Source organism: Stegostoma tigrinum, chromosome 29, assembly GCF_030684315.1.
Source record: "Stegostoma tigrinum isolate sSteTig4 chromosome 29, sSteTig4.hap1, whole genome shotgun sequence".
Taxonomy (NCBI): Eukaryota; Metazoa; Chordata; class Chondrichthyes; order Orectolobiformes; family Stegostomatidae; genus Stegostoma; species Stegostoma tigrinum.
In genome coordinates this window covers 14257585-14272283 of record NC_081382.1, presented here as the reverse complement: position 1 = coordinate 14272283, position 14699 = coordinate 14257585, and the positions used below count along the sequence as shown (strand labels likewise).

General features: G+C 39.9%; 1 protein-coding gene across 3 annotated transcripts in view; it reads right to left on the bottom strand.

The window, feature by feature from the left end:
- The window catches only part of LOC125465340 (astrotactin-2-like), a 1528414-nt gene that overhangs the window by 1169357 nt on the left and 344358 nt on the right, over positions 1–14699 (bottom strand). For all 3 annotated transcript variants that reach the window (XM_048558686.2, XM_048558687.2, XM_048558689.2), the window contains exon 3: positions 7750–8125. In XM_048558686.2, the coding sequence (XP_048414643.1) occupies positions 7750–8125 (376 nt within the window). The remainder of the gene's footprint in view (positions 1–7749; positions 8126–14699) is intronic.

The following is a 14699-nucleotide window of genomic DNA, read 5'->3' as shown; positions in this document are numbered from 1 at the left end:
TTTGCTTTAAGAATAACATGAATAGGGATGCGCTGATCCTCTATTGAGTATGGGCTTCAGAACTCACTGGTTCAATCATTCACCATCTGTCAGTTCTTCACTCTCTGGATATACTTGGCATTGCACTGTTCTGTTCCCCACTGTAAAAAGTGAATCTCAGACAAGTTTTGACAGATCAATTCAATTGTACAGTCAGAGCACTGCACACTATAAATGATCCTTAGGAAGACAACAAAATGGAAAAAAAACGCACCAATATATAAAAGTCACACACCTGCTTGAGGCCCAGCTTGACACATAATTTGAAACCAATTTATACAGGTGACATATTTTTCTTGGCAGCTTAGGTGAAGCAGATTTTCTCTAGATTCACAATGAATTGTGTGAAATAAATCAGAACGTGGGAGATAAAGATGCTTCAATCCCTAAGCCTCTGTAATAGGCAGAGCCTACAAGGCCTTCAGAAAAGTCTTGCAGAATATCCTTAACAGTCAATATATTTATTCTCCTGAAGAGGTTTGGACATTGTCAAAAACAAAAAAAATCTAACTGATTTGGAAATACAAACATCGTGCCATATGAGGAGGGAGAAACTATTTTGGACATAAAGCATCACCTGATGTAGGCAGAACACAATGTATAAATTTTATATCAATATCTAATCAACTAAAATGTCAAAAATTAAACCTGGAACACATGACACAATTAGAATCCATAAATCCATTCAGGAAAGCCATATCTTCAGAAAAAACAATATAGAATTCTTATTTCTTGATCTAGGTGAGAGAAAATAAGCGTTACCGGAGCAGTGAATGACAACATCTTTTGCTTCACTCCTTTTGGATCTACATATGAATCTAGCCATCTGTTGAATCCTGAAGTTACAGGTACTTTCAAGGGGTAACAGCAACCAATACTAACAATCTGTCACCAAACACCTCAAAAATCTGGCCCGTTACTGAAACATCTAGAATAATTGGAGCTGCTCAGTGGTTAGCACCACAGCTTCACAGCATCTGGGACCCGGGTTCTATTCCAAACTTGGGTGATTGTCTGTGTGGAATTTGCACCTTCTCCCCGTGTCTGCGTGGGTTTCCTCTAGGTGCTCTGGTTTTCTCCCACAGCCCAAAGATGTGCAGGCTGGGTGGATTGGCCATGCTAAACTGCCTGTAGTGTTCAGGGGTGTGTCGATTATGCGGATGGGTCTGGGTGGACATGTGGGCCAACAGGCCTGTTTCTACACTAATGTGGATTACTAATCTCGGCGAACTCCTTCAACAATAAAAAGCCTGGTTTCTTCAACATCTTTTCATAATCGACTATGTCCTAAACTTGTCTCAATTATGTCTTTTTTATAGTTTCTGTAATTAAAATTAAAATGGCAACAAATTCTGGCAACTTATACGGATCTCACTGAATTTACACAAATACAAAAGACAATAAACTCCTATTCTATTCTATCCTATAATGCAGACATTTCATGCTTCACTCTTTTCTCTGCCTCCAATTAAGGAAGGTCATTCCATGAATGGTTTACACAATGTTTGAATTCCCAATTATTCTTCACACTGTCCAAATGTGAGTTTCAACTTTCAACTAAAATCCTGGAAGAAGCAGTCAATTTTAACAGCTCATCCAAAATATAATACCTTCACTGATCCTCACTGGTAGATTAAATATTGAACTTTGTTCCAAGATCCATAATCTAGTATCTTGCACAGTCTTTTTGTTTACTTTAATCTAGTCAGCAACAAAAAGGGGCCTTGTGAGAAATGTGTTACCTAAGGGTAGCAGTATTCTCATATCCAATGTCATAGTGGTAGCTCCATGATGTGTATCAACTGGATTCACAATGTGATGCTGAACAAGTAAGCCTTCTTTATTCAATACATAAAAAAAGCTGATCAGCCCGTCTTGAACCGATAATTTTCTACATAATTAAGTCATTATAAGAGCACCTGAGGAGCAATGTGTAGACTCAAGGAGACAACAGGGTTTTTTGTCGTAGATATTGCAACAACAAAACATCTTTAGAAAAGAGCATAATCTTGCAATTCTTTCAGCTATCGTAAGAAGACACCCATTTTGAACATAGAGGCCATCGACCACTGAGAACAAATCAAGATTCAGTTGGTGACTCAAGTGTGAAAATTTGCTCCTTCATATGCAAAATAAGTTTGATTTTGGTCTATTTAACTCAATGAAGCATTTTGAACGATTACAAATATGTGACACTTTCAAGGATGGGTTCATCCTGTAAATCATGTAAATCTGACTTTTGGAAAGCTAACTAAGTCCGCTAGGACAATCATTAGCTATCTGGCATCTTCAGCGAGTTTATTGGGATAGCAATTAAAGATGTAGATTGAAATTGAAAATATAACTATAAAACTGTGACTCAAGAACGGGAAAATACAGCCTATTTTATGCACAGTGTCTCCTTAAGATCGCATTGAATTAACTGTCAAATCAATAATTGTCTCAGTTCAGACAGTAGCACTGCATATCATTCACGGTGGATGAAACATTTTTTGTCTCATTACCTTGACAATGAACAGGTTTCAAAAAAAGCTAGCCTCCCAATGATCAACATTCAACATCTTAAAGGCATTAGTGAGGGGAGGTGATGGCCTGGTGGTATTATTGCTGGACTATTAATCCAGAGAGCCAGATAATATTCTGGGGACCTGGGTTTGAATCCTGCCATGGCAGATGGTGGAAGGTGAATTTAAAAATATCTGGAATTAACGGTCTAATGATGACCGTGAATCTACTGTCATTTGTTGGGGAAAAACCCATCTGGTTCACTAATGTCCTTTAGGGAAGGAAACTGCCATCCTTACATGGCCTGGCCTGTATGTAAGTCCAAACTCACAGCAATGTGGTTGACTCTTAACTGCCCTCTGGGCAATTAGGGATGGGCAATAAATGCTGCAAAAGTCACAACAGAGTGTGATACTCTAATGAAGAAGTAAATGATAGGCTAACATTTTGAAAGAAATGTACATCAAATAAATTCATTCAGTCATTTCAATTGTATACAATAAAACAAATTGCATGCATGATCAACCCAAAAGAACTTTCACTTCAAAATTATGCAACCCAAAGCCAACACAGCTCTGTCCAATTCTTCATCTGTCTCGCACTAAGTTGAAATGAATCAAGTCTAAGTTGTCGAGACCAAATTCAAATAAGAAGCTAATCTGTACATGCGTTGCAAGTGCAGAAATCGATGAAATGAAGAAGGAAATTTTTACTTTGTAACATGGGATTTCAGAAAGCACATTACAGTTCATCTCACCTTGGTTTGGTTACTTGTCAAATAAATATCTCACTGTCATACTAATGCAAAGGTCAGGCCATTTCAAACGCAAATGTAGCCTCAGCTCACCGAACACTGGAAGATTGCAGGAGGGCTGCTATAATTGGTCTCAGTATCCCCTGCGCTAGCAAAGGAAACATCAGCCAGTATTTCCACTCCTAATTGCTTTCCAGTGATAGCAGTTGGAAGTGCATTTGTAGTAAAGCTAACTATGTTGGGGTCCATGGTCAAATAGTTTGCAGACACGTATTGCCGAGGCTCACTTTAGATCATTTACCATTTTTATGGAAGTGCCCCAGGAAAGGAAAAATGTATTTTGGGCAACAAACAAATGTCAACTGTTCACTCCTACCGTTTTCAAGGGCTGTTAAGCCAAAGATTTCATACTGCACTGAGCACATAGATAATAATTTCAACTGAAATTTAAAACTCTTTCATAAATTCACTACAAACTAGTGCTAAAAGTGTCCATTTGTATAAAACCAAAGATATTTCACTCTGACAAGGTCAGCTTGACCAACAGTGAATAATGGCTTTCTTGGCACAGATAAATAAACAACTCTTCATGAGAATTCAGCAATGTTCGACATGCAATGTGAAAACTGTGTACAAACAAATGATATTTCCCAATCAAACAGGTTGGCAATCTTCACAGTTTAGACTGGAGTCAACCAACACAGTTTTGCTTCTGTCCTTGCAAGAAGAAACCAAAAGAACCTTCTGTCTTTACCACCAGATATTGAAAATTAGTCATTAATGGCATTAAACATTGTGTAGTCATCAGCTAACATCCCACTTCTGACTTAATAATGGAGGAAAGGTCATTGATAAAGCATCTGAAAATGGTTGGGCCAACGACACTACTCAAACAACTTCTGCTAAAGTGTTTTGGAACTGAGATATCTGAACTGCAACCACAACCATCTTCTTATTCGCTAGGAGTGACGCCAACCAACAGAAAACTTAACCCCCTGTCCCCGATTCTCATTGACTACAGTTTTGCTAGGACTTATTGATGCAACATCCTGTTAAATGCAGCCTTGATGTCAAGGGCAGTCACTCTTATCTCACCTGTGGAATTCAACACTTCTGTCCCCTTTTAAGTTCAGGCTGTTCTGAGGTTAGGAGCAGAGTGGCCTTGGCAGAACCCAAACTAGTCATCGGGGAGTAAGCTATTGTGAAGCAAATGCAGCTCAATAGCGCCATTGATGACACTTGTTTTACAGATGATTATAGACTAATGGAGCAATGATTGGCCAGGTTTAATATGTCCTCCTTTGTGTGTTCAGGACATACCTGGGCAATGTTCTATAATGTTGGCAAGATGGCAGCATTGTAGCTGCACTGGAACAGCTGTGATGTGCATGTGATGGCTATCAGCTCATAATTGTATTTCGAACTGCATTATCACCTTATTTGATTTGTTTTAATGTTACATAAATTCAGATTGGGTCAAAATCCTGGAATTCCCTCCCTAATAGCATTGCGAATCAACCTACTGGAGGATTGCAACAGTTCAAGAAGGCAGCTCACCACCAACCTCTCAAGGGCAACTAGAAATGGGCAAGAAATACTGGCCGGCCAGTGACACCCACATCCCATAAAAGAATAGGAAAAAACACAGATTCAGGGACTTTTGTTTTGACCTTGTACTATTTTTAAATTTCTCGTCCTATCTGTTGTTTTACTGAGACTTATATTGCCTATTGATTCCTGTCAACATCTGTTTCCCACTATCCAGATAAATACCTTTCTCTCTTGTATTGTCTCTACTTTTCAATTTACGAATTTGACGAATCACCCTCACTGATTGGACCAAAACTCTCTCTGCTTCCCTCGTTATGTGGCTTTGTAAAACACCAGCCCCAGTATGGTTTTGGTGTGGACCATCGCAATGACATAGATCTATTTTCTCAATACTTGTCACTTCCAGCAAAACTGAAACCACATCTTCTTTGGGTCATGCACTCATTATTTGAACGTTATTTCCCTTCTACTAATCTGCCCATGTCATAATCCAGAGATTATTTATTACCTCTACAATACCCAGCAGATAGAAAAACAAAGGACTGAAGCATCCATAGTAAGTCTAAATGTTTCTTTTTTGGTCACTGTCTAACTGCTGCTTTAGGTCAGAATGAAGTTAATCTATTGTGCAGTTCACTGCTGGAAGATCCTTACATAGGCAAACATTTCAGTGGTTTATTTTGCTCCCCTACTTCCTGCTGCTAGGTCCACAATTTGGAATAAATAACCAAAATCCTGAAACAAGGTGAGCTCTAGTCAATTTGAAAACACGTTTGGCATTGGTACCTGGGTGCAAGCGATAGCAAAAGCTGCCAGTGTTATGTCCGTTATCTCCAGTTTGTGTTGCATATTTATGAACTGCCTATTGACAAGTTTCTGACAACTATCATTTCATAAAAAAAAAGGCTCTTTTAGAATCTGAAGAGGATGCAGCTGTAAGTGCTGACCTTGGATTTTATTGACCAGCTTAAATCTAATAGTTCACACTGGGCAGTAAAGTTATTTGTCCCATTTAACCTTGCTATTAAATGAAAAGTTGTTACAAGATTCAACTACACACTGGACTCCTACAATAAATGGTTTTACTCAAAGCCTGCGGTTTGAAAGAGCATAAGTGTGCAGCTTCCTTCTGTTTCAACAGGAAGAATTAAACATGCATTACCTAATGTATTAAAATACAGTCCTGTTTGTGCTGAAATAGCACTCAAGTAGTACAGGACTGTAACTGCCTTTAACATTCTTGAGATTTATCTGAATATCTGCTCCAAATCATAACTGTTGACCTCTGCTTGAACCTGTGAGCAAGATGCAACTGGAAAACTGATTCTATTCAGCCCAACCTGTCTCACACTTGCAGCGAGGACAGGCAGCATTTGAGATCATGTATTTTGCAAAGAGAGTTTGCACCCTTGAATCTGCAGCTACAGTTGAGGTTGATCACTGCACTGTGAACAGTATAATTTAACAGTTGAGGCAATGGCAATCAATGTTACTGCTTATTCTATAAAGAGAAGCTGCTGGAAGAGTTACTTGACTTGTTGGTAGTGCCCCTACCTCTGGACAAAGAGGTCAGTATTGAAGTCCTGCTTGCTCCAGAGTTGTAATAGCAACTGAATAGATTGAATAGAAAAATAAAGGAGAAAGCTGAGAGCTTTTTGAAGCATTAATTGCAGACAAAATCAGTGAATAAAGATTATGCATATTATAACCCAGGTTTTCATCTTAATTTCCTCGTAAACATTCCGATGCCAAAGCACTTACTTTTACAGCAAAATAGTTGCTCTTTGATTTTTGCTATCTAGCACACTGTTCAGAGATTTCAGTCTCAACTCAGTACAAGAACTCACTGATATACTGTTATTAGGGGTTAATATGATAGAGATGCAATAGTTTGCACTCTACTTATAAGTAGCTTCTAGAAAAATTCACTAAGTTGGAATTCACTACAGTTAAGTCATCAACTAACCAAACCATGACATTAATCTTATGCACTGTTACACTGCCCTCTGCAAATGAGGTTGCATTATCTCTAACGGTACTAGCTATAACATGGACCATGTGTTACCACACGATGAGAATTCACATAAAGCTTCTTGGCTAAGAGCAATGGTAAAACAGCAGCAGCTGCCATGTGTAGCGATTGTGACAAAACAGCTAGAAGAACCTCACTGAATGTGAGCTCCCTGATGGGGATTGTTAATCTGATCCAATCAGGGAGCCATGGCTGACAGACATCAGCATCAACTGGATCAGTGTCAAGAACCCTCCACATGTAAATAAAGGGTGACGTGGTGGTAGAATACTGGCCTCGAAGGAATTACTTCATCATGCTAGTTAGAAATGACTCAAGGGCAGGAACTTGCCCCAAAGATGATGTGTACGTTCCAATTCTTGTTGATAATGAGTTTTAGGGAGCGCTTTTCTTTCACAGTGAACAGGCTCTTACAGGAGAAAGGCCTATGAATCCATTTGCCTCAGAATGCTGCTCCTTAATCTCCATGGTAGATAGAGACAGAATTTAATCTACATTACCCTGAAGTTTAAAACAGAAATTCTGCACACAAATGTCAGATTCACACTCCATTGTTCCTTTATATAAAAAAAAGCTAGCTGCTGGTAACCTGAAATTAGTCTGTTTGTGCAGGACCTCATTTATTAATGATATTAAGATTGAGGAATATATTATCATCTCTGTGTATTTAAGCTGTGTAAAATAAAGTTTTGTCATGGGAGGGCTCCAAATAACAGATGCTATGGAATCCATTTGCTTTTATTAGCCTAAAATTTTAAAGAATGAAACAAGAGCATCTTGAATTATGCAATGTTTTAAATGAATCCCATCGAGTTCAACAGAGTTTCTAGACTGGGGGAGACAGCAAGAAGAAAACGTAAGACCCAACCTGCAAAACACGGTTTCTCCTCTTCCGCTCGCCCCAGGCTCTCTAACGTCCGGGTCACCTGACTTCCAAAGTCATCTTCTCGGTTGCGCGCTTCAGGCCGGAGCTGGTTTTCTTCATCATCGCAGTCATAATCATCCAAAATGGGCGTCTCTCGGATTGGCATTCCGACCACCGAATTATGGGCCTGTATCCGAGAGTTACGAAAGCTGTCCCTGGCCTGTGGTCCCAGCAGCACGGATGGGATGTAATGAATTTCATGTGTGGCCTCTGTGCTGGCACTCTTCTGAGGGACCCGCCTCCTTTTGCACCATCTCCGGCGAGCGTACAGTACCATCGTGAAGATTAAGATGAGCAGCAGCAGAGCAATCAGACCTCCCTGTGAAGTAAAGAAAAAGTTAAGAATTTTTTTGTTCTGGTTTCAAATATAAGCTTTCCCTCCCTATTATCATGTGCTCTTCCCTGCCACCACAGACAATGAGAATTGCTCAGCTGACACGCTGATCTTGACTTTGCATGATAGCCTAAAACAGATGATGGCAAGGCAGCTCTTTCTTTACCACCACAGCAATCATAGAATCCCCACAGTGTAGACAAAGGCTATTTAGCCCATTGAGTCTGCACCGGCCCTCCAAACACTATCCTATCCACCCCACTCTCACCTGTAACTCCACATTTTCCATGGCTAACCTACCTAGTCTGCAAATCCCTGGACACTATGGGTAATTTAGCGTGGCTAATCCACCTAACATGCACATGTTTGGACTGTGGAAGGAAACCAGAACACCCAGCAGAAACCCATGCAGACATAGGGAGAATATGTAATCTCGACCTTGACAGGGTCCTGAGGCTGGAGTTGAACCCAGGTCCCTGGCACTTTGAGGCAGTGGTGTTAACCACTGAGCCACTATGCCAACCAGAAAAACTGAAAAGATGCAAAATGGATTCCCAGCCCACAAGAAACTTGTTTTTCATTATTACATAGCATCCTGTTCAACCCATTTTAGTTCTACCCGTATAAGCAAGCATGTGGGAAAACACAGTGTCACATGTTTTACCCTCCTTGTCAAAGGGATTGTGAATGTTCAAGGTTGATATTTCTCTCTGTCCTCTCTCCAAGATGTAAAGAAATACATTCGTCATTGAATAATCTGCCTGCTTGCTTAAAAATCTCCTGATCGTAACTAGTTAGTATTCCACAAAGCAAAAACGAACACTTTTAAAAGCATATTGTGATCTTCGGGTCAGATAGGTAACTCATACCATCTATTATTTTAAGGTTCGGTTATAAGCAGTTCATGAAAAATAGTAACCGAGCACAAGAAGTTTGTATATATAGACTGATAACTGAATACTTCACTGAAAACTATATTCAGTCCCTGCACAGCTGAGATATTGGATATGTGAACCTGTTTACTTAATATGACCAATCAAGGACTAAAGTGGATTGTAAAGGTCCATTGATCCAAAGGTCCATTCTTATGTTTCTTCCTCATTATTTGTTAAAATTTCTACTAGGTTTGGTGGTCTTGGAGGCTTTACCCTCTCCCTCAGGTCAGTGTCTATGTTTGTTGGACGCCTTCGCACAAAAACAACATAATACCTGTTAGGATAAATACATTAAATAGATGCATTGTCCCATTGCTGCATCAAAGGGACTTTCTATCTTAACAATTTTTAACATCAACTCTGAAGTTTCCTTTTCAAGTGCACATTTATCTACTTGGGAATTACATGGAGATTGTCTTTCAATACAATTTCCTCTTTACGTAAGGAATAATGAATGTGTAAGTTACAAATAATGTGTGATCCGGATGAAAGAGTGGATGATTGTCAATGTTAGCTAATCCATTTGTCCCTTCTTCCATTCACCTCCTCAAAAGAATAAAGAGGCCAATGCTGAACAGTTCAATACCACCTCTTATGACGGGTCTTTTTACTGACTTCCAAAATAAACATTTTGCCAATTTTCTTTCTAGAGATAACTGTTGCATGTGTATTTGCCAAATAAGCCTCAATCTTTAAATGAGCAGCAAAGGATTATAGGAGCACAACAGTAGATTTGTACAGTCCTGCAAATTTCTTATTGACCGCTATGAATAGTCTTCTGTTTATGAAAGGATTGTACACAGGGTATTGCAGTTCAAAGCAATTGCAAAGAAAAGCAACAAAGAGACACACTCTTCAATGCAGTTCACTATTCAGGGAGATATTCCAGCCAGCATCCTTTCAATCTAATTATGTACATCTCATGCAGTACTGAGGTTATTTTTATTTACTGGTAAAATACATAATTGCTTCCCCAGACTTGGAAGCATTAAAATATCACCCTGAGTGTTTTTTCATTCTTTTGGCAAGTAACCAATTTTCCTCAGAGTGGAGTGTGAAACCATGTATCTTCTTTCTCCTGACCAACTTAAATCGTACAGCAAAATGAAGTTCAATATTTCAAAGGACTAAACGAATGCAATATGGCAATAGTAATTACAATCCCCATTCTCCATTTTCAATTTCATCCATTTCTTCACTGTTAATTAATTGACAGTAATACCAATAAGGGATCATGAAACATTATTAAATTCTGCTTTGTTTAGTGCTGTAAAGAATGAGCTGAATAATGCTAACATGTTTACACGTACTTCCTACAAAACCAGGGAAATGGTGTGTCAAAATAACAATTTAATATCCCATACTGTGGGGTAGGCCACTGCATTTAGCAAGTAACAGATCATAATACTAAATTTTCTAAATAGCATTGCGACATGATTTTGTTCCTTGCCAATTATTTCCCAGATATACGTCTTTATAGTATTAGTTTGTTGATACGGTGTGATGCTTTATAAACTTTGAAGGTAACATGCTGGGCAAACAATCAAAGCAGAGGCTAATACACCTCTTGGCTGACATTAATGCTGTCCATAGGTACCTGATAATTATTAGGAACAGCAACCCTTGTTGATCATTTCCTTCTGAACCCAGGAACAATGTCAATTGAAAGCAATACTTCATGTCACCATCTTCACTTTGAGATGAATCTGATCTATGAATGTACATACGAATTAGGAATCCGAGTAGGTGATTCAACCCTCCAAACCTACTCTGCCATTCAATCAGAGATATATGGAACTGCAGATGTGGGAAAATCTGAGAAAACAAGGTGTAGAGCTGGATGAACACAGCAGGCCTAGCAGCATCAGAGGAGCAGAAACGCTGATGTTCTGGGCTTCAATGTTACAAGAGTTTCTGATTCAACCACTCTTTCTGGCTCTAAGTTCTTGACTCCCACCATGCTCTGGGTGGAAAGGAGTTCCCTTCCACTCTCCTCTGAACCTTTTGCCTCTCACCTTAAATCCATGCTGTCTGGTTTTTGGCCCCTCTATTATTGGGGAAAGAGAAAGACTTCCCGTCCATAGTATCTGTGCCCCTCACAATCTTCTCAACCTCTAGCAGGTTTCTGTGAACCCTCTGTGCTCCAAAGAAAACATACCGTTTATCCTATCTTCCCTCACATCTCAAACGATCCAGCCCACGCAGCATCCTGGTTAATGTACTCTGCACCTTCTCCATATGGACCACACCTACTGCCTTGCCCTCATCAAACTTCCTGGTCACTTTATCAAAGAATTCTTACAAGTTTGTAAGGCATGATCTCCCAGGAACTACTCCTAATCAAACCCAACTTTCCAAGTGTATGTATATGTTATCCCTCAGATATGTATGACTGATGTATGAGGAGAGGTTGACTCAGTTCGGTTTATGTTTGCTGGAATTGAGGTGGAGGGGCTGGAGGGGGCAGGAATTACACTGAAACTAATAAAATTCCAACAGGACTATGCAGGTTAGATGTAGAAATGATGTTACAGAACCAGAGGTCACAGACTCAGGATAGACCATTCCTGTTTTCTACGTTTCATTGCATATCCTTACATAAAATTCCTTACATAAAACTGTACAATTTATGTGTTGTTTCTCTCAAAATGCAAATGAGCATCCATTTTTGCTGGCCAGCTGTATAACAAGGAACAGCTGAATAGGGTCCAGACCCAAAACATCAGCTTTCCCGCTCTTCTGACGCTGCTTGGCCTGCTGTGTTCATCCAGCTCTTCACCTTGTTATCTCAAATTCCCCAGCATCGGCAGTTCCTGCTATCTCTGAGCTGAAGAAAAGCCCTTTTCTGTTTTACTCAAAATGAAGGCAAAACTAAAGAACTGAGTTTCATATGACTGTGATCAGAGTTCATTTTTACCTTGTGTCTTTAATCTCTGCTGCACTTTGCTGCTATTTCCTACTCCTCTCCATGAGACCATGGGAGCAGAAGTTAGGCCATTTGGCCCATTGAATCTGCTCCACCATTCAATCATGGCTAAGTTTCTCAAACCCATTCTCCCACTTTCATCCCATAACCTTTGATCCCTTTGACAATCAAGAACCTATCCAACTCTGATTTATATACTGCCGTCCTCAGCATTCTGTGGCAATGAATTCCATAGATTCACCACTCTCTGGCTGAAGATGTTTCTCCTTATCTTCTTTCTAAAGGGTCTTCCCTTTACTCTTCACGCTTGCAGACAAGTGAATAAATGAAGAAAATGTATGCGTGCATTAAAAGAGTACATTTCCATGGATTCTTCCAACATACTAGGTCAACCCAGTTTTAATCCTCACTCAACATTTGTGAGAGGGCATTTTCAGCAGAATCCATTTGGGTAATGATCTGGAGGAGGAACCTTGACTAATGTTTCACATTGTCTCATATAGAAATGGAGGTCAACTATTGTTAGTCCAAACCCAAACAGGACCTCGACTAATAGAGATATCACAATGAATTAAAACTGGGACCTCCAACATTGGTTTGCCTCAGCAAATCACTGACTCCATGAAACAACCAACTGGGTAATCAATTTTATTTTTCGAAAATTGCTTGTCTATCTTTAGGTGATTCGCTGCATGGCCCATCAAAATTTTCTCCCTCTCCTCTCTGTTTTTTCCAACTGTTTTGTTTGTTTGCTCTTTCTGGGGTTACCAGCTTTCACTTTGATTGAATTAAATGTTTTACCTTTTCCTTTATTGAATAACTTCTCAAAGGATAATGCCAGAAATTGGCACAGTGCTTTGGAAAGCCAAAAAAAATAAACAAAAGGCTTCGGTGTAGAATTTTTTCTGGGTGATGTCACAAAACAGGCACTATCAGATCAATAAAGACCAAAAGAACTGTGAATGCTGGAAATCAGAAGCAAAAGAAGAAGTTGCTAGAAAAGCTCAGTCGGTCTGGCTGCACCTGTGAAGAAAAATCAGTGTTATCGTTTCAGGTCTATTGACTCTTCCTCAGAACTGAGTTCAGAACCAAGCTCAGAACTCGATTCTGAGGAACAGTCACCAGACCTGAAATGTTAACTCTGATTTTTCTTCACAGATGCTGCCAGATCTGCTGAGCTGTACCTTCAGATCAATGCCCATTATACATAGCGCCTGATATGTAGGTCTGATGCAGTCAAATAAAATCAATATCAGCTGCGGATTATAATTATGACTATCCGATACTGTTCATGTTGCCCCCCTGCTGAGACTGCAGTATCTTGTATCTGGTAAAGATAGGATTACTGACATTTCCTGTCAAAGATTTGCATTTCAGAACCTCATTCAACTTCATGTCATTAGAGTTTATGACAAATGGAGATAAACTAATTTTGTTCGGTACAAGGCTGAAGTATGGCAAGATTCACCTAGCCTTGTAAAGTAGACCAAACATGCACCTAATTTTCAGGATCTGAGAATAAAAGAGTTGACAAGTTGTTGTCATAGAATTATATTTCTGCACACTGTTCAGCAATTGAAACTGGACCACATCCAATAAGCATTTCATGCCAAATGAAGACTACTATTAGCTGTTAATCTCTCTCCCTCGCACGGAGAACATTTCATTTAGGTCTGTGTATACTCCTATACAAAGCAAGGACATTAACCACTGAAACCATCAATTAGGATTTCAGGGGGAAACGTTTTTTTTTCATTTGTGGGAAATGGGTATTGCTGGCTAAGCCAGCATTTATTGCCCATGCTTAGTTGCCCTTGTGAAGATGATGGTGAGATGGCTTCTTGAACTGTTGCTGTCCACATGCTGCATTTGATACACAAAGCCATTAAGGAGAGAATTCCATGATTTTGACCCAGTGACAGGGAAGGAACTGCAATGTATTTCCAAGTTTGGAAGGTGAGCGACTTGGAAGGAACATGGGGTAGTGGTGTTCCCATGTATCTGCTGCACTTGACCTTCTGGATGGAAGTGTTTGTGGGTTTGGAAGTGCTGTCTAAGAATCCTTGGTGAAATTTTTTGCAGTGTGCCTTGTAGATGGTACATCATACGACTACCGAGCATCAGTGGAGGAGGGAGTGGATGCTTCTCAGCGTGGTACCAATCGAGTGGACTGACATGTCTTGGATAATGTCAAGCTTTTTCAATGTTGTTGGGGCTGTGCTCATCCAGGGAAGTGGGGATGCGCCTGTCACGCTCCTGATCCATGTTTTGACAATAGTGAACAGGCTTTGGGGAGTCAGGAGGTGAGTTACTCACGGCATGAAATGCTTGTTGGATGTGGTCCAGTTTCAGTTGCTGAGTATTCCGAGCCTCTGACCTGTGTCAATAGCCACTATGTTTATGTGTTGAGTCCAGTTGAGTTTCTGGTCAATGGCAACTCCAAGGATGTTTGCTAGTGGGGGATTCAGTGATGGTTATACCAGTGAATGTGAAGGGGCAGTGTTTAAATTGTCTCTTATTGGAGATAGAGATTGCCTGGCATTTGTATGGTGTGAATGTTACTTGCCACTTTTTCGCCCAACCCTGGATATTTTCCAGATTTTGTTGCACTTGAACATGGACTGCTTCAGTATCTGAGTATCGCGAATGGTGCTGAACATTGTGCATTCTCCAGAGAGCATCCCCACTCTGATGGAAG